This window comes from Chelmon rostratus, chromosome 10, assembly GCF_017976325.1.
Source record: "Chelmon rostratus isolate fCheRos1 chromosome 10, fCheRos1.pri, whole genome shotgun sequence".
NCBI classification, from domain to species: domain Eukaryota; kingdom Metazoa; phylum Chordata; class Actinopteri; order Chaetodontiformes; family Chaetodontidae; genus Chelmon; species Chelmon rostratus.
In genome coordinates this window covers 6,444,346-6,463,425 of record NC_055667.1, presented here as the reverse complement: position 1 = coordinate 6,463,425, position 19,080 = coordinate 6,444,346, and the positions used below count along the sequence as shown (strand labels likewise).

Below are 19,080 nucleotides of genomic sequence, written 5' to 3'. Positions count from 1 at the left end.
TTTGACCGCACGAAGAACTGAGGGCTAAATAAAGAGAGGGTGACCAAGGAGACAAGCTACAATAAATAAAGGACTAACGGAAGAATATGAGAACATTGGAAGAGGAGTAAATATAGGCTGAATGAGAGGTAAACAGACACTTAAAGGTAGGTAGATGAAGGCTGAAGGTGGGAAGAAGGATTAATGCAGTCTTGCGGGTAAATAAAGGGTAAATAAAGACTTGAGGGATAAGAATAGACTCAATATTGAAGCAGGGAGGGAATGGTAAACAAGAACAGAGGGAAGGAATGTAAAGGTCTGTAGTCTGGGGGGTTAATCTAAGATAAAGGAGTAAGTTGGCTTTTCCAGGTTAATGATGAGAAGGTAAAGGAAGTCAGGCGGGATGACTTTAAGGAGAGGGTTACCTGAAGAGAAAGGGCTTTGCTTTCTTGTGTAAACAGGGCAAGAGAGTTAACGGAGGAGAAAGGAGTCAGATGGGGATGCACAAAGGTGGTGCTATATATAAGTTAAAACAGGCATTACGACTGTTTGTTGTTCCTGGAGAAGAGTGTAGAATTTGCAGTTTTAGTCCAATACGTCCCAACATTTAGGATTTATTTTCCTTAGAAGTAAAGATAACCTCGTCTTTGACTTTAATGTCATATCGCTCTCTTGCTTTAAAAGAAAGTGCTGGCAAGAGACTAAGAACGACAGTGTGATGAAGTGCTGATGGGAAAGAGGAAGTGCTGAAGGATTGAGACGTGAAGAGCACCCAGTTAGTGTAGCAATATGGATTTGGCAAAGAGGGAGCTCTGGTTAAGATGTCTGTTTTTTAGTTTGAATTTAAATTTAGGAGTGCAGTGTAAACACACCATGTCATCTTTCCCCAGAGGATGACTTGGATAGGATCACACTCCATCAATCCAATGAATCTAAAAGAAGCCATGTGGTATTACTAATCTCCCGAAGCGCAGAAATTACTGACTGAAACCTCAGGCCTCCCTCTACTATGTCTGACCTTATTGCGACACTTTGACATTTGGAATTGTCTGTTTTTCTCTGTAAAGTCACGTCGTACGGGGAAGATCCCATGAATCACCACTGCAGTCAACATCAGTGACCAATGGAAATGTTTATATTCATTATGGCAAGCAACGATAATGCTACTGCTAGCAGAAAGACATGAATGAAGCTTGTATGAAAATGAAGGCAGCATGTGTTTATTTCCTGGAGTTTAGTAACATTAAACCAGTTGTCCTCTTAGGGGAAGCCCAACACGCTGTAAACACAACATTGACACATTACCACCTTATAAAATTGTTGGAGAGACAGAGAAGTGTTTCAGGGGACCCATAAATATAACTCTGATGTTCCCCCTTAGCTCTACTTTGGTCTCCACCAACTCCTGAGAAATATATGTGGATCTTTAGCTGCTAAATGCTCCATTATGTTGGACAGCTACTTGCTAATTGAGTCTGGTGGGTGTACAGTGGGTGTATATAAGCTTTTCTCATTGAAAAGTTTGCCTGGGGGGTCACAGCTGGGTGTTAATTCTCTGTGGATTCATTACTGCAAGCGAAACCTCTCACATTATACATGGCAATGAAACCCAGTGTTAATCAAGGTATCGATCAGAGCAGCTTTCAGCACTTGCTGAAGGAGTTGTTCACCAGATGTTAACATTGTAAAGACGAGATCAGAAATCACAGCTTCTCCTGTCATCTCCTTCATGCTTTTCAGAGAGCCATTTACTCACAAGAACTAGTTCAGTATTCCTCTGTAAGAGACCTTGACTCCGTGCTGCGTGCAGCACTTTTTAGATGAGCACTTAAACCGCCGTTACATCAGTTGGTGTTGATATCATTGCTCCGATGAAGAACGTCCTCTCTAGTCTACTTGACCGCAAACACTGCAGCTCCACTCAGCATCCTGGGCGCCTGCCAAGCCAACACACACACACACACACACACACACACACACACACACATATGCATGAAGGTGGCTTGAATCAGTGCTCAGGCCTGTTTTGGCTACTGTCAGCAGATGAGTTATTGCTGGAGCTCTTCAGTGCTGATTGGTTTCAGATCTGTGTATCAGCCTTAGCTGGATTGTGCTGGATTTACCTCAGTTACCTTTTGGTTGCTCACATTCAGCTGCATCCTTGACTTAAGTTCAAGTTGTTCTCAAGTTCTGCCATTTCCACAAGCTCAGTTCTTAGCCTTCTTAGTAGGGGGGAATGTTTGCAGAACTTCTCAAAATCGTTTTAGTTTTACCTCGGTCTTCTCCCTCTTACCCATCCTCTCTTCCCTTCATCGTCATGTGTGTCCACAGCTGAACGCGTCAGGTCTTCTCGGGAATACGGAGCTGAGTGTTGGCACAGCCATCGCTTGTTTTCTAGCACAGGAAGGGGCCGACATCAATTACGCCAACCACAAGGGCAAGAGTCCTCTGGACCTGGTAGCAGACAGCGGCATGCTGCAGCTCATCAAGAGCTTCTCTGAGAAACACAGGTAGATGTCTGCAAAAGCTGTGCTAAAATTCATAATGCCATTAGACAATGTTACTAAATATGTTGGATCGGTAAAGCAAAGAGATTTTTGTTATAGCTGTGTGTTGTCTGTCAGGTTGCAGCGTCTGCAGGCCATCACTTGTGGACAGGGTCTGAGCAGCGCCAGCCTGCGGCGGGTCCACACTACGCCCAACACCATGACCAACCTCGTTCTTCCTACACCGCCAGGGCCCAGCGAGTGCCTCATCTGCTCCGAGCTGGCTCTGCTGGTTCTCTTCTGCCCCTGCCAGCACAGTGTGGCCTGTGAAGGTGGGTGGTTCTATCTATTGAAATGAAATCACAGGCTGACTTTCAGTCATATATAATACTACCAAAACAAAACTTTCCAGTACGTTGCATTGTACTCCAGGTGTTTGAATATCCTGGCCTATTGTATATCACAAATGTCCAATTTCTTCTCTCCTGTTTACTTCACTTTTTATCTTGATGTTAAATGATGTGGACAAATTCTTTATACTGTAGATGCACTTTTTTGTTTTTTACAAATCGTATTCTCTTTGTCTCTCTTCTGTATCTCATTACTGATCTTGTCCTTATTTAAACAGAGTGTGCCCATCGAATGAAGAAATGCATCAAATGTCAAGTTACAATCACCAAGAAAATTAGACAAGGTAAGAACAACCCTCTCTCTCTCTCTCTCTCTCTCTCTCTATATATATATATATATATATATATATATATATATATATATATATATATATATATATATATATATATATATATATGTATATATATATATATATATATATATATATATGTATATATATAACACACACACACACACACATATACTGTATATAGACACGCACACTATTCAAACCAGTTTTACATTTTGCTTCCAGTGTTCATGAGTTTCATGATTTTAAAGTCACATATGCACATACGCACCTTTGTGAAATGGTCAGATATTTTGAGTCATGCTGTGCCCGTGGTCAGCTGCTGTAGTGCACGGCCTTATTATCTTTAACCAGTGGCACCAAACTGCACAGCCTTCACCATTCTCTTAACATCAGAAAACAACAACTTATGGTTATAGTCTAAGTTGATGGATTCAGTTCAGCATTCCTGTTGATCCCCCCACGCAGACCAAACAGAGGTGGACTGCAGCCCCGGCACCGAGAACTCGGAGCAGCACAACCTGCTGGAGCAGCTGCAGTCTCGCTACCGCCAGATGGAGGAGCGCATCACCTGCCCCATCTGCATCGACAACCACATCAAGCTGGTCTTCCAGTGTGGACACGCCTCCTGCATCGACTGCAGCGCTGCGCTCAAGACCTGCCCGATCTGCCGGCAGACCATCCGCGAGCGGATCCAGTTATTCGTCTGAACTTCTCCGTCCTCTACGCTCTTAATGACCCAAAGAGGATGTCGGAGGGGACTGGAGAGAAGTGCAGGTGAGAGAGAGGCAGCTGTTGTCTTTGAAGACCCAGTGACCTAATACTGCCTGTCGCACCTTCCTGCTCACCGCCCCTCCCCCCGTGATCAAATACTTACTCAGCCCATAGGTTGCTTCACTATAAGACGCTGTGTTACATCGCTGAGAGTCCTCTGTTTGTTACATTTTGAGTAGTTCCCCTCCCGAGCAGGAACACGTTGAGAACCTAATGTTCAGCGTCAGAACTGATGTTCCGCTGAGTTTGACGGGAAGCAGACGAGGCTGTGGGGTGGTGCTGCCACTTCGAATGCTCTGATCGGTAATCTGGAAGCAAAAGGTCCCCCACCTCTTCTTTTCCTCACTCCCACCCGGCCTCCACCTCTTGTAATCTGTCCTATCTTTGCTGCTTTAAGTGGATGTCTGTTACCCATCATCCTCTCTGGCTTTCTGGCCTCCTCTGTTTACAAGGCTGCAGAGAATCAGCCCCCGTCTTCTGGCCCCTCAGCCTGTCCTGTGAATTATGTTTGCTCTCATTTGTACCAATCTCTTAATAATCAGTGTTAGTCTCTGCAGAGGGAGTTGGTATATCTAAAGGCTCTCTATATAGTCCCCAACCACTCGCCTGTATGCAAGGGGAAATACACAATATATATGCATGAATATATGCATATTGTAAGGCTGAAATGACTGTGTTGTCATGGGTGATTTGTGTTGTTGTTGTTGTTGTTGTTTTATTTCTCTCTGGTTACATTTGTGGTTTTAAATGTACCGATAAGTACAGATTTTTATTTATGTGTGAAAGGTGGTATTACTTAGTAATGTCCTTTTTTTTGCTTGGCAAAAATGTTTCTGTTTCTACTGAAATTCACCCCAAGCCTATGTCCTCTACTCAGGGTATCAACTCATTGATAGCACTTGTGATATCCAGAAAAGGTATTAGACCCTCATCCCTACCCAACCCCCGCAAAAACACCCACACACCATTGCAGGACTACAGTGTATCAGAACATTTTAGTGGAAGGTCACTGAAAAAAGAAAATAACCAGTCATAAAGTTGTGCATAGTGACTCAGAATTGCAGAAGAAACACTCAAAATATCATCGTCATTAGCGGAATGAATGTTTGCAGAAGAGCCTCTGTAACAAAACTCACATTTTCTTCCAAAAAACACAAACAAAAACAAACAAAAAAAAAGGTTGACGAAGCATCCCAGAAGCAGCAGTCGGCTTTTATCTCTGTGTTGGTCTGCCTGTTTGTGTCTGACGACCACAGTCTGTCATCTGACCGGTGTAGAGACGCCAACGAGCGGCGCGTTCACAGCTTAAAGGAGGAGACATGTGTGATTTATCCACCAGATGTATTGTAAGATATAGAATCAGAAGGGCGAACATGACGTTGTTTCGTTGCACCTCTTGTCCCACGTCTACCTTCCTAGTCAAGTCGTGTCGTGTCAGAAAAGCCCCCTCTCTCTCCTCTGGAGTTCTGGATTGTACATCATCCTCATCCTCTCTAATGTTTTGGTGTGTTTTCTTGAAGGGCTTACATGCATATGAGAAAAAAAAAATCGTATCTATTTTAATCTTTGTTTAATTTTTATTTTCTATAATAAACTTCCAGAGACAGGAGGGTTTTTTTGTCTTCATTAGATCCCAAATTTTGGGAGAGCCAATGTTAAAGATGTACATTTGAATGTCGGGGGGAAAAAATGTATCCTGTCTCACTCTGCCTTTTTTTATTTGTAAAGAAAAAAGATGTAAGAGAAGGAGCTGGAGAGACTTGAGACGAGTATACCAAGAGGTTTACTCTGAGGAAAGAACTTTTACATCAGTGCCAAATCGCATGAGGATGTGCATGGGCATGCACGCCCGAATTTATCTCGGCGCACTATGCTAAACCCCTCCAAGCTCAAGTGAGGGTTCAATTACTCCAGCAGTGTGACATAACTAAAAGCAAACTTTAAACATGGATATTTCATTTAGTTCAGAATCAGAAGTATTATCTCGGCACGTTCAGTTGCTGGTGTTAGAAGTCGAGCTAATGGTGTTAGCCTCCTGACTTTAGCTGCAATGCTCTGAACCTCCTCATGTTCAAGTGATGCAACACTCACTTCAAAAATATCAACAGTCCCATATTTGGAGCTTTTTACAAGTATATATATTTATATTTTCTGAGACATTATCAATCAAGGGACAAGTTTCTTACAGAAATTTAGACATTTTAAGGATTGTCCGTTGGTGTTCTTAGTTGAAGGTTTTACAGGCAAAGGCAATAATGTTTGAGAAAAAGGGGAAAGATGTTTTAGTTCTTTCTTTTTCTCCCCCTTAAGGTGGCGGCTGTGAGGGCGGGAAACAATTTATGTATAAAAACACTATTAAAGCAGCAAATGTTACTATTGGTGTTTGTACAGTTCAGCTCTTGGAGTTCTGATGTTGGCCTTACTGTCCATTCCTCCTCTGTTGATGTTTTTTCAGTTGTATTCTGTACAAAAATATTTTGCAATAAATATGGAACTGTTTTCTAAGGACTTGCTGTGGAGGGTTTTTGTTTTCCTTATTTATTTGACATAAATAAAGAATGAAAAATCACTGTCACTGACAGGTGAATGTCTCCTAAGTTTCAGCAGATACCTGCTGTAAACAGATAAGACATTGGTGAAGACGAGATGATGATGTAGCTTCTATCACACTGTTTTTAATGTTCACATTGTTAATAGTGTTTTTCAAGAGTGAGTCTTTTTCCCCAGTGTTAACCCCTCTATGAAAGGATTATTCCACCAAGTCTCACAGGAAGAGCGCCGGCTTCCTGCTGTGTCCTGTGAAGTAAACAAGCAGCATTCTGACCTGGCAGCTGGAGAAGGCAGCGACGAATCCTGTAATCGCTGCAAACTGGCTTCATTTAGTCAGAAATGTATCTCAGAGTCAGTGTGGTGATTATTGGTATTAGATTCTGATAAAAATCAAGCTATATCCAGCTTTAGTTAAGCTTTTCTGTTTGGGTTAAAGTAGAAACATAAAATGATTGACAGGAGCATCAAAATAAATGTTTTAAGATTTTACATAACAACTGTAATACATTTAACATTTCTCGACCCATTTCACATTCACACCTCCACTGGAGATTCTCCTCAGTTCAGGAAAGCAGCAGGCGAGCAGGTCGTTTGCTGTAACCCATTTAGGCTGCCTGGTATCTGAGCAGTGTCTCCAGTTAAATGCTGCTGTGTGCCACTTCTTAGCCCTAATTGTCTTACGGCTCACATGGCTCTGGCATATGACTCAGCACTTCAGCAGTGACGTCCACTGTGAGGATGAGGATGACAGCTTTGAACACTGGGAGTGCCCACGGTGCCACAACAATCTCAAGCAAACGTCTCATTTTTATTCTATCTATCCAAAACTAAAAAGAAATAAATGATGAAAAAAATTTGAACCGATGCAGCTGTGTTGTATGTTTTCATTTGAACTTTTGAATTATAAAAATCACATGCAGATTTTAGTAGAAGGAGAAGTTGCTGAACTTGGAATACGACAGGATCGTCTCATACATACGAATGAATTACAATGACAGATAAAACATTAAGGTGTGACCTCTCACGGGCAGAAGGAATAGCTACATGTTAGTGCAAATAAAGTCTCCAGAAGAAAAAATATATGACAAAATTAGGCATTGGCTTTAAAAATTTTAAAATGTAAAAAAAAAAAACGATTGAAGTAATGTCAACATTTTTCCTTGAAATATTCAAGAATTATTTCAGATCAGTTTGGAATTAAATTGTTCTGTTTGCACCCCAGAACCCATCTAATATATATGTACATAGTGCAAGCTCTTGTTTACAAACCATAACCATATAACTTTATTAGTTTTCTTGTCATTATAAAGATTTGTCAGTAGATATATCCATATCAGTGCCTTTAATCATTAAGTTGTACATATTCATATTATATATAGCCTTCTGTCATTTGTCATATTGATGTTGTTTTCAGTTCTGTCTTCTCTGTCTTATTTTACTGTTCTTTATCTGCTTGTGATGAAATTTACAAGGCACACTAGTAGTATATCATAACACATTAAAATACAGTCTAATAAAACAACACCATAAATAATTGAATTAGCTTCTCTCTGATTCTATGAAAACATTTGCAACATGAGCTTTATTAAATGAGGTTTTGCAGGTAAGGTGTTCCTATTATTTTGTCCACTTGGCATTAGCAGAGTAGCAGAGCTTTATGTGGGCAAGATGTGAGGAGAGCGCCATCTAGTGGTGCATGTAAAATCAAAGCAATGGATATTCTTTCCTGTTGTGTAACCTCACTGATGATGATCTGCCCGACCAACAAATCAAACCCACACACCACAGTCTGTCAGAAAGCAGGAATATTCATAGAGGCCAGCACCTTTAATGAGCATGGCGTTCTTAAAATATGTTTTTTTCTGACCTTTTGTCCATTCTATAGTTGTCTGTCGAATCATTTTCACCCCCACATGCGCACATGATGATTTATATCCGTGTTATGTTGTAGTGGACTGAAGGTGGAGCTGATTTTCAGCAGGTAAAGAGAACAGAGGAGCATCCACGCCTCACTCTCAGGTGTCCCTCAGGGGGCGCCCTCGCTCACAGAACTGCACACTGGGCCTCATGTTTGCTGAGGCTGCTTCTCTTATCGAGCCACTGGCTCATTTTTCCTCAGTATTTGGCTCGCGCCCTGGTATCAGCATTTACTGCTCTCCTCCACCGTGCATCACATCAGCGCTGAAGCTTTTTCCTCAGCATCAGCCTCTTTGTGTCCTCCTCGCCATGAATTCCTAGTTTTCGGCCTGTTGGAGCTGCATGGCGCTCGCTGGTTTGCAAGCGGACAAAGGAGGGTTTAAAACAGGAGACCGAGTGTTGAAGATGAGGCTGTGTTTACCAGCATATTTGGGTTGAGGTGAATAAGGTTTCACTTTGGGTCAGCAGTTTGGACGGGCTTCAGTTCCTGACACTGGGTCTCAGGCCCGTTTGGACGAGCTGCCTCCCTGTGGATGACTCAAGATTCACAAACATATTCTGATAAAATTGTTTCCTTTAAACCTTCCTGCATTTATTAACATACGCTTTTTTCTGCTTCCTTGCTGAGAGTCAGATGAGAAGACTGATATGACTGACTTGAATATGAAGCTAGAATCAGGAGATGGTTAGCTTAGCTTAGCACAAGACCAACACATTGTACATACACATACACATGTGAGCTTTCTTTTTTTATTCATTTACTTTTACAATTAGAAAATGCCAGGTTTCCCTCTGCCTCCATCTATGCTAAGCTAACAGGCTGCTTCCTGTACACAGACATCTCTTCTAACTCGATAGACGTATTCTGACGCGTTTGAGCGCTTCTCACCCTGGGACTGTGATTATGATGTTTTTATTTCTGGAAAGCGTTTCCTGACTGCAGCACACAGTTACAGTAACACATGCGGTGGTGGAGAGAAGACATGACTTCTCTGCACCGCGCTGAATGTTGAACGATATCGCAGATTGCATTGAAATCCTGTGATGTGGGTTAACTGCCTGCTTTTGTTCTGTCACTTGTTCCTCTTTTTTTCTGAGAAAAAACTCCAACATGTTGGTGGAGACAATGAGGGGAATTAATTTTGTTTCTACGGCTTTATAACAACATCTTCTCAGTGCAGGTGACCGTAGCCCACTGGATGCCACCAGGTTTCAGGAACCACTGGCCCCAGTCTGCTCGTCACTGTCAGCAGCTCTCTGCTCTCTGGCTCTGTGCCTGAACACTTCAACCATGCAAGTGTTCAAGTATCCTGTTTTCAGGAAAGTTTTGGTGATGTTCTTTATTTCTTGTCGTGAATTAATCTCGTGATTACAGCAAACCCAACAACTGATCCCACAAACAGATATTGTCTGTGGAGCCAAAGCCTGGTGTGTCTTATTCCTGGGTGCCATAGAGCTCCATTGTAAACTAATAAAAGCCAGCATTGGGCCACACTGTTGTTGCTCTGTTCCTTCATTACCATAAACACACTGTAGGTTATATCACAGCACAAAATAATCCCCAACAAATACACCATTAATTACTGTTTGAGTAACGTTAGCTAAGAGCTACAGCGCCCAGCTGTTGGTTCAGATGCTCAGTCTGTTTACAGTGTTATTACCTGGTTACAGTGAACAACAGGTACAGCTAGTTTGCATGTTGTATTTATTGTTGACCTCAGGAACACATATCTGATATGAACTATCCTGAACTTATAGTTCACTTGCTTGAAGAAGGCTGTTGCAAATGGTGGAAAGCTCCAGTAAGTGATCCTTGAAGTTTTTAATATTTTATCGCAGGTTGCAGATGAAAGTATGATGAGATGAAATGCTGCCGTGGTTTGTAGTCACTCGATGTCACGCACAGCCCGACCGGCTGCGATTTGCTGCAGGGCTCGGTTCATGTTTGGCACCACGGAACAAGAGCAGGAAAATATTCATTTTTCACTACGGCAGGTGGTGATTTGTCTCACAAATTAAAAACACTGATCAAAAACTTGTTTGGCACATTGCGGTGAACAGATTAAAGGTTTCAAACGTGATTCAGAGAGAATGTTTCTGCCTCTTGAGTACAGATGTGCTGATTCCTGCTTCCAGAGCAAAAAACAAGGGAACAAACCAAAAACGAGGAGGGCATTTATGATTAAGGCAAGACTAATTAATAAATTAATAAGTCTTGCCTTAATCTAGTTAATACACATAAATGTGCTGAATGCTAAAGACTAACTGCCACAAAGCTTCCCGATCCCCTGAGACTCTGCTGTTTGTTCCAAGGTGTGGCACCGTGAATGAATCCACGTTTACTCCTGTGGTTCTGTCACTGCTGCACGAAACAAACATCCAGCAAAATGTATGAAATCTCTGCAGTCTAAAAATCAGAGTTTCCTCTCAGATCTCAGGTTGACTATTCATCACGCTGGCAAAAATGATGTCTTTGCTCCCCTCTGTCCTCTGAACTTTACACAGATATCAGGTTTAGATGTTTGGACTTGTCTGTGGAGTTCAGTGAATCGACTCTGCAGCAGGAAGAAACCAGCCATTCAAGATGAGGTGGCTTTGTTTACACTGTCACTAAACACCTGTTGTTCCATCAACAAGATGCGCTGCATCAGTTGCTTTTCATTCCAAATATGAACGAAAAATCGGCAGCAGTCAAACAGTTGCTGAGGACTTGCTGATGTGGTTTTTGTCATGAAACTGGGTGGTTCGGGTGGAGGGAGATGGGGTTGTTGCCATTGTTTTGTGAAAGCAGCAGCCGAGTGTTTCCCGAGTTTCAGCTTACAGCGACCCGTCTGAGGGGAGAAAGAGATGCTGATTATAAAAGATGGAGGTTATTCTTTCATGAGCGTGATTTTACAAAGTAAGACCAGCCGGATAAAAACACCCAAAACCACACCAACAACAGCTTCAAGCCAAAAGAGATAATTATGTGCTACAATTATCTATTCCACTACATTTATAGGCATTTTTACGCCATAATGCTGATTTATTTGTATCAGCATTTTCAGCTCATCATTACAATTGATGTTTGTGATCGTATACAATACTTCAATTAGCCTACTGGAACTGAGGCAGGTACTGAGATTTATGGGGTTTTTAAAGATCATTACTGAGGAAAGGCTTTAATCCTTAAGTCCACTAAAAGTTTAGTATTTAAACCATCATGACATTTAAAGGGACACTCGATCAGTGTAGCGGAACCAGCGTGTTAAAATAACCTGATGATATCATTAGGATGAACCTGTGATACAAAGTGCTGCAGTGCAGTTAAAAAGACGAGTGGATTAACCAGGCAGGGAGCTTTTAATGCAAGATGCTGCTGAATTACATGATGTGGAGTTTGGACCTACACTGGTTAGTAAAGTCATGATGTCTCAGCCTCTGCTGCTTCGATTTTAACCATTCACTTTCATCCAACTAAATGGTAGGATTAACCCTTAAGTACCACACACGACTGTCACAGGAAGACCAGAATTTGATTGAGAGCTGCTAAACAGCCACAACGTGAAAACTAAGGAGGGGTTTATGGCTGCAATATAGAGAAGAAAATATGATAACAAAACATTAGTACAAGAACGCAGTGAATAATATTCTTTAATTTCCCACATCGCATCACCTGACACCAAAGGCCAACATTACAGCACAGTCATTTAGAATTACCCTTTCACCTTCAAGACGGGGGTAGAAACGAAACCCTTACTTCCTCTGTGACGTCACATGACTGCCCTACACTGTGGTTACTTGAGAATGTAGAGTTCTGCTGTTGAAGCATCACGACAGCGTACGGCCATGGGAACAAATGTTCTGTACAGACAAAAGGTGCGTGAACATGCTATAAAAAATATGTACGCTGCCTAAAGCAAGAGCTATTTATGACCTTGAGTTTATCTTAACCTTTCTAGACTTGTACTCCTGCTTTTCCAACTATTGGCAGCCACGGTCAATTCTTTGCCATTGGTGGTTAATGATTAACGACAGTCAGGTTTCGGGTACTTTGTTTTACCACATTGTATTACAATCAAAGTACCGCTACTATATCAGAAACTATACGTGCCGTGATAATAGGAGCTTTGGTGCACGATGTGAGGCGTACAGTAAGCACCTTGTTTTTCTCCATCTCCCTGCTCCCTCCATCCTCCCAGGCTGGCTGCAGGCACCTGGTTGCTATGATGGATTCCCACTGATGCAATATCAGCCAAGCTCGGCTCAACTCTCTGGGTACGTGGGCATAGTCTAATTTTGGTCGGAGGTGTTTTTGGCTTTCATGATGTAAACCAGTGAGGAGCCAGTTTCTTTGTCCATTGCTGTAAAGTACATACCACACTTTTCTTCCACTAAAACTGCTCTAACCTGAGAGTAAGTCACCTGGGCAGCCATGTTTCCAAGCATAGCCTTCTTTTAACTCCCTGCAGACCAACCCCACCTTTGTGTTCCTGCTTAACACTTCAATAGCTCACCCATGCCACAACTTGTGAACCCCTCCCCCCTCCGCCAACCCTGTCCTTATTGTAGTCAACCTGCTGTCGCCTCGGTCCAGAATTCATCCGTTGCTGCAGATTTGTTAAGAAGGTGGTCATTACATTCCCTATAGGAGAATACAGCCCATATGTAGAGGGACTTATCACAGCAGATGGGTAAACTGGATGAAAAGCTGGTTAATTAAGGCCTGATGACACCCAGGTGACATGTGTTGCCCTTTCTTCTAAAATTACCAAATTTAAACGGAAGTATGCTGTTCGGATTTAAGATTTCCTTTGCATCCTGTCGCTTTGTCTGGCCACCTTCGGAGAAGGTCGGCATCGTTCAGTTCAGAGTCACCTCTGTCGGTTTCCTTGTGCAAACTGTAGTGGACAAAAGGTGTCTTAGTAATGTCTGGTGCTAAAGCCGGTTTTGCATCTTGGTTTGATTTGAACAAAACAGGTCAGGAAGAGACCTGAGCACGACAGAGAGGCCTTGTCTCCTGCAGCTGGTACTGCATCTGCTCAGTGAATGCAAAATTATTTGCATAGGAAAATACAAGTGATGTCTTTGGGAGTGGCTCAGGGCGTTGGAGGGTGACCCATCACTGGAGGACACAGTTTCCAAACTGAATTTCAACAGCAAATCATACAGTGCAATACAATGCACACTGATACTCCATCTTCACCGTGCTGTGTAGAAAGAGCATACATATTGTTTCACTGTTGTATTACATGTGACTTCTACTTCTACTACTAGTTTGACTTTGGCCATTCTTGTGGCTAAAATTCTACTTTTAGGAGCTTGATAAATCCAAGTCGTGATATACAGGAAAATAATTACTGTTAGTACTCAATTAACACAAACAAACAGTAGCAAACAGGTTCAGAATGACGGCCATATTGCTGCTGCTCCTGCTACAGAGCATACGGCCTCGTAAGTGCAGCACTGCTGGAGGACACATCATTATCTCCACTCACAGACTCCGACTGATTTGCCTCTGATGCAAATACCAACTGAAGACGTGCAGCAGCCCAGACAGCCGAAAAAAAGTTGCTTCAAGCAAAGTAGAGACAGATTTGACTTTCGGATCAGACGCAGATTTTCTGTGCAGCTGGTGCTTCTACTGAACGCCTGGTGTCATTATTCCACGGACATTTTTCAACCACTTCCGTCACTTTCTGTGTGTAGAAATATTGAAAAAAGTGCATTATCCACATTAGTTTGATTCCATGTGTAGACCTGGCCCGCCTCTACGATAATATGCTTTTCATGCTGCCTTCAAGTGCTGCCGTTCAGAACAGGATCAAACTATTTTTCTGAATGAGTGGTCTGAAGTCAGTTGGTAAAAGCTGTTTTGTTGTGAAGGTACTCAGTTCTTGGACAGGCGCAGGTGTTGTTTGTTGAGAAATACTGAAGTTTCGGTGGTGCAACAGCCTTAAAACCCTAATCTCTCATTTTTTACCTGTTTATTTCCACGTGTGGTAAATGAACAAGATGTAGCACGTATGTAGGCGCTAACTGAGCTGCTTCCCGTCTTTGTGCTAAGCTAGGCTAACATGATCTCTGTGCTGGACACACAGAGATGAAAGTGACATCCTCTGAAGCAGGACAAGACAACAAACAGGGGTATTTCCCTAAATGTTGGACTGTTCCTTTAAAGTGTGGGGTCTGTCTGAGCACAGGAAGTAACTACAGCACCTTGCAGCAGAGAGCGCACCGTCAGCTGGTGTGGGTGTTACTCTTTCTGCATAAATAAGACCCGGGTGAGGTTATGTGAATAGATACGCAGTTCTGATTACTTGAATAAAATGATGTTCTATGATGATAATAACAGTGTGAACCTGCAGAGGCAGCTCTGAGTTACATACACACACACACATCCGTGCACACACCTTCCTTTGAAGTGTGTGTGTGTGTGTGTTGGCGTGGTCTCTGTCTGCGGTCCCCCCACATGAATAGAGCCGGGCCTTGTGCAGTCGACAGCTGTCTCCTTTGAACGCCCAAAAACAAAAAGAGCCTTAAATCCAGCGACCTCCCTCTTTCATGTGTTCATCTGATACCACTCTTCCTCACCTTACTGTCACTCCATTCAGCTCTGTGGCCCGAGGCTGCAGCTTGTTACCACGCCGAGTTCAACCTCTGGAGCCCGTGGACTCATTTGCTCCCTCTGAATTTTTTCAAGAGGGGGGAAAAAAAAGCTTTCAGAGAGAACAAAGTGCAGCTGCTTTAGGAAAATGAGCAGTACCAACACAGTGCATCTTAGCTGCCTCCGATGGAAGAAAAAGACGCCCAAACAAAACTAAGACACAAATTTTACAGTAAAAGAATTATAGTCCACACACTTGGTGCAGGTTTTTCCTGATCATATATCCCTCTTTTCCACAGAAAATTCATCATAAAATGCCAATATTGCATAGTTATTACACATTTTGTATGCAAGGACACTGAAAAAACACATTGCCAAACTTGATTCACTGGCAGGGAAGGAAAATCTGTCACATGCGGCCACTTTGGAGCATTTTTTGGTAGTTTGAGGTCTAGCTGGTTGGGCAATCTTATGCATCTCTGATCAGTTGCGTGCTGCTCTGCCAACCCTGTCTCCTTTAAATTACAGTTGTGTATTACAGTTCTTTTTCAGAATTACGTTGTGGTGACAACCATAATCGCTGCCTGGATTGTGATCAGAGACAACCTCTGTGTGAGTGACTGAACCCCGCGCCGGAGCAGCAGGGAGGTGGTGGGTGGGTGGTGGACGTACAAAGTGCAGGACTGTGACACCAGAATCCAGTAAACGTCCAGACTCCTGTCTGTGGTCGGGCGAAGCCAACAAAAACACTTGATGAGATGATGATTTCAGTGAAATGTATTTATGTATTCAGGCCTTGTCTGATATCTGCTGAGCAAGGCTGGATTACCAGCTGCTAATACTCCACTATGGGACGAGAGCCCCAGGTTCACTGCTTAATCCAGCCATGCAAACGCACCAGAAAAAAGGTTCAAATATCTTATATATAGTCACATGTTTGTCAAGTATAATGGTCCAAATGAACGGGGAAGCTTGCAGCAGCACACGCAATACAAACCTCTCTAAAACTGTAAAGTTTTGCTCAGCATCCAACCACTAAAGAGACGACATGAGGGCATATAAAATGGATTTCGGGAAACCTCATAATCATTGAAAAAAGTTGGTTTTCCTTTGTGTAGCTAACTTTTCAAGCAGAACTTGATAACCTTCTCTTTGATTTGACAGTGTTCGTTCCTAAATGTTTCAATGTTTCAGCGCTAGCTCTTTCTGAGACGTTTACTGATGACTTCCCAGAGAGAAGTTTTTATTTTGGCCCGGGCTGCAAAGTTACACTTGAGCGACTTCTCTCCTCTCCGTGCCTCCCGTACACCTCATGCCCTCTGAGGGAAAAAAAAGCCATAGATGAAAGCTAAAAATAGGATGTTCTTAAGAAGCATGGGGAGTCTTGGTGGTGTGTGTGATAACCCAGGTGGTCAGCCCTCCTCGTGTCCGACTGCCTCCCATTCACTGAGGGTAATTAGAAAATCTTCAGGGTCTGCTTGGCTCTCTCTCTCTCTCTGTGTGTGTGTGTGTGAATACCAGCATGCCGTTGAGTGTGTGTTTAGCCTGTGCATAACGAGGCTGAGGCCCAACACTGTACCAGGCAAAGGTTTCCACCGAACCGTTCTTGCATAACTCAGTGAGTGATAACAACGGTGCATTCCTCTCAACACACATCACAGCTGCCAACATCTTTGCCTCGGTTTTTCCCACTTCACGTTTTAAATACAGTCTGTCTCGCAGCCCGGGATGAGCTGGAGAGCATGTTCCCATCCTGAGCCACCGAGGAGGAGAGCTAAGGCGACACATGTGGAGATTCCCCCTTTGTCTGCTTTGTCTCGAAGAGATGGAGAGATTGGGTGATCCTCCGGGGCAGGGGTCACGTTCATCAAGAGGTAGGTCAGCCGGGGTTAAAGCTGGAGGTGTTCCCACATCTATTGAGTGTCTGTGCCTTCCAACCTGATGGGAAACAGACTGGAAACAGAGCAGGGACGTTTGACTGATGAAAAATGCACAGACGGGGGCTTTGTTGGCAAACTCTGCTCATATATTATCCTAAAGAAGCTGGGATGAAGTGGAGCTGGAGGCACAGTGGATAGATAGTGAGTGCATTAGTTAAATGGAAGCTGTTTTTATAGCACTGGGTGTGTTTTGTACTCTGTGGGCTGCTGCCTGTTAATATCCAGGATGTTGATTCACAGCCTTTTTAACACCAGCCTCTTCCTAAATGACCACAGATTACACGCTATAAACACGCCGCTGTGAACAGTGCACTGGCAATAAAACGCCAGCATCACTCCGGGTCAGTGTGTATGCTCGGCTTACCAAAGCAGCATCTTTACCTGCACCCTCAACACTTCATTACCTATCAGTGCTGGATGAACAGCTGGTCTCCATGGCACCTGCTCTCCCATAGGCTCTCGTGGGACCGTGTCGCACCTAGCTGCTTCTTTTTGATTGGCTGGAGGGGCTCGATGAACCTACTAGCCCGGCGTCTGGAGACCGCAGTGTTGACAGAAGGGCGCCCGAATCCAAAGGGTGTGTTTGGAGGGTTGTAAAACCCTGGCTGAGCTTTGAGAAGGCCGGTGTGCTCGCTGTGTTAATGTGTAGCTCTCTTACAGTGACAGGTCTGTGTAGCACGGAGGCCGTGGACTTTGATACTCATTTCTTCCTGATTCATACAAAACAATGAAATCTGACAATCATTTACTTGCATACTGACCCGTATGAATTCAGAACAGATTCAGAGTCATTCTGGGGGGCTGACGTTTAGATTTTCCACACTGAAATACATGTATGTAGCAGTATTCAACTTCAACCTAACTTCTATGCACGTCTTCATAGAAGTGACATATTTTATTTGGAGCTCATGTAAATACGTTACATTGCTGATCAATTTGACATCCAGACACTGTTGCCAGTCAGTGTGACAGAGCAATCATGCACATTTTATTCTCTGTGTATTGGGTAGTGTTATAAATGCTTCTTCACATTGAGCTGAGGACTCGCGGTTATCAGATATACAGTGACATAACTGCGCAAATCAGTACGCTAAAAAATGAGTTTCCTCTAACTTTACAAGCCTTTTTATCATCTACAGTTGAACCTGAGCACTGGCTGAATGAGGAACAAAACCACAGATGTAACCGAAGCCATTAACTTTATCTGCATTGATAAGCTATGCAGCACTTTCACTTCAGGCGCTAAATGAGTTAGCCAATAACAATTTCCTTTAAGAGCTTGCATAAGACCTCAGTGCTCCCTGTTGCTCAGGTCAACCATAGTAACAATCAGCATGATCAGTTTGAATCTTCCTCTCTTGTGATATTCTCCTGCCTCGAATGATTCTGTCCTTTGAGTGGGCAGGTTGAAGCTCTTGGTATCTCCCTCCCCGCCTTGCGGCTTAGGTCAGATGTATATTTTGGCCGTGGCCATCAGCATTACCAAGAACACTAAATTTCTCTCAGCAATAAATCTCACTTAATTGCAACCTTTCCACATTACTCAGCAGCAATTTACTGCCAACAGACAGTGATGAGAAACAATGCTTTCGTGATGCTTTTATATGCTGCCGTCCTGCAGAAACGTTTCACAGTGGAAAAACAGCTCCAGTAAACGGGGATGTATGGAAACGGCAAGCCGCCGCTGATGAGCAGCGTCTCTTGCTCTGTGTTTAAAGGGGCAGCTGCAGCCTCTCAGCAGGCCGAGAGATCTGATGAATTTGTGGGAGTTTCACTTATTTTGGATGGTGCATTAAGGACAGTGCTGGACAGAGCGTGGTGGTTGGAATGTGAGATACTCCTTCATGCAAATTCAGTGGGAAAAGTATTTGGAGATAGCAAGACAATATACACGACAATATGTGCAAGCGTTTGATAGCTTCTACCCGCTCTTACTCTGTGTTATGTGCAGGAAAAGTGAGAAAAGGGCTGTTTCACGGTGAAAGGTCACTGGAAAATTTGTTGGGATTTGTTCTGTTTTCAGTGTTCGGTTGATTTTTAAACTTGCATAAACTTCATCCACATTAAATTTCAGTGAGAGATTTCCTCTTTCCTTAAGTTTGATTTTGTTTTTTTCTTGGCCCTCGCCCCGAAACACAGAGGAAGTGG

General features: G+C 43.1%; 1 protein-coding gene across 3 annotated transcripts in view; it reads left to right on the top strand.

Moving 5' to 3' along the window:
• mib2 (MIB E3 ubiquitin protein ligase 2) overlaps positions 1-6,438 on the top strand; it is a 47,111-nt gene extending 40,673 nt beyond the window's left edge. For all 3 annotated transcript variants that reach the window (XM_041945928.1, XM_041945927.1, XM_041945926.1), the window contains exons 16-19: positions 2,311-2,489; positions 2,604-2,797; positions 3,094-3,159; positions 3,634-6,438. In XM_041945928.1, the coding sequence (XP_041801862.1) occupies positions 2,311-2,489; positions 2,604-2,797; positions 3,094-3,159; positions 3,634-3,875 (681 nt within the window). In that variant the 3' untranslated portion in view covers positions 3,876-6,438. The remainder of the gene's footprint in view (positions 1-2,310; positions 2,490-2,603; positions 2,798-3,093; positions 3,160-3,633) is intronic.
• Positions 6,439-19,080: the final 12,642 nt, after the last annotated feature.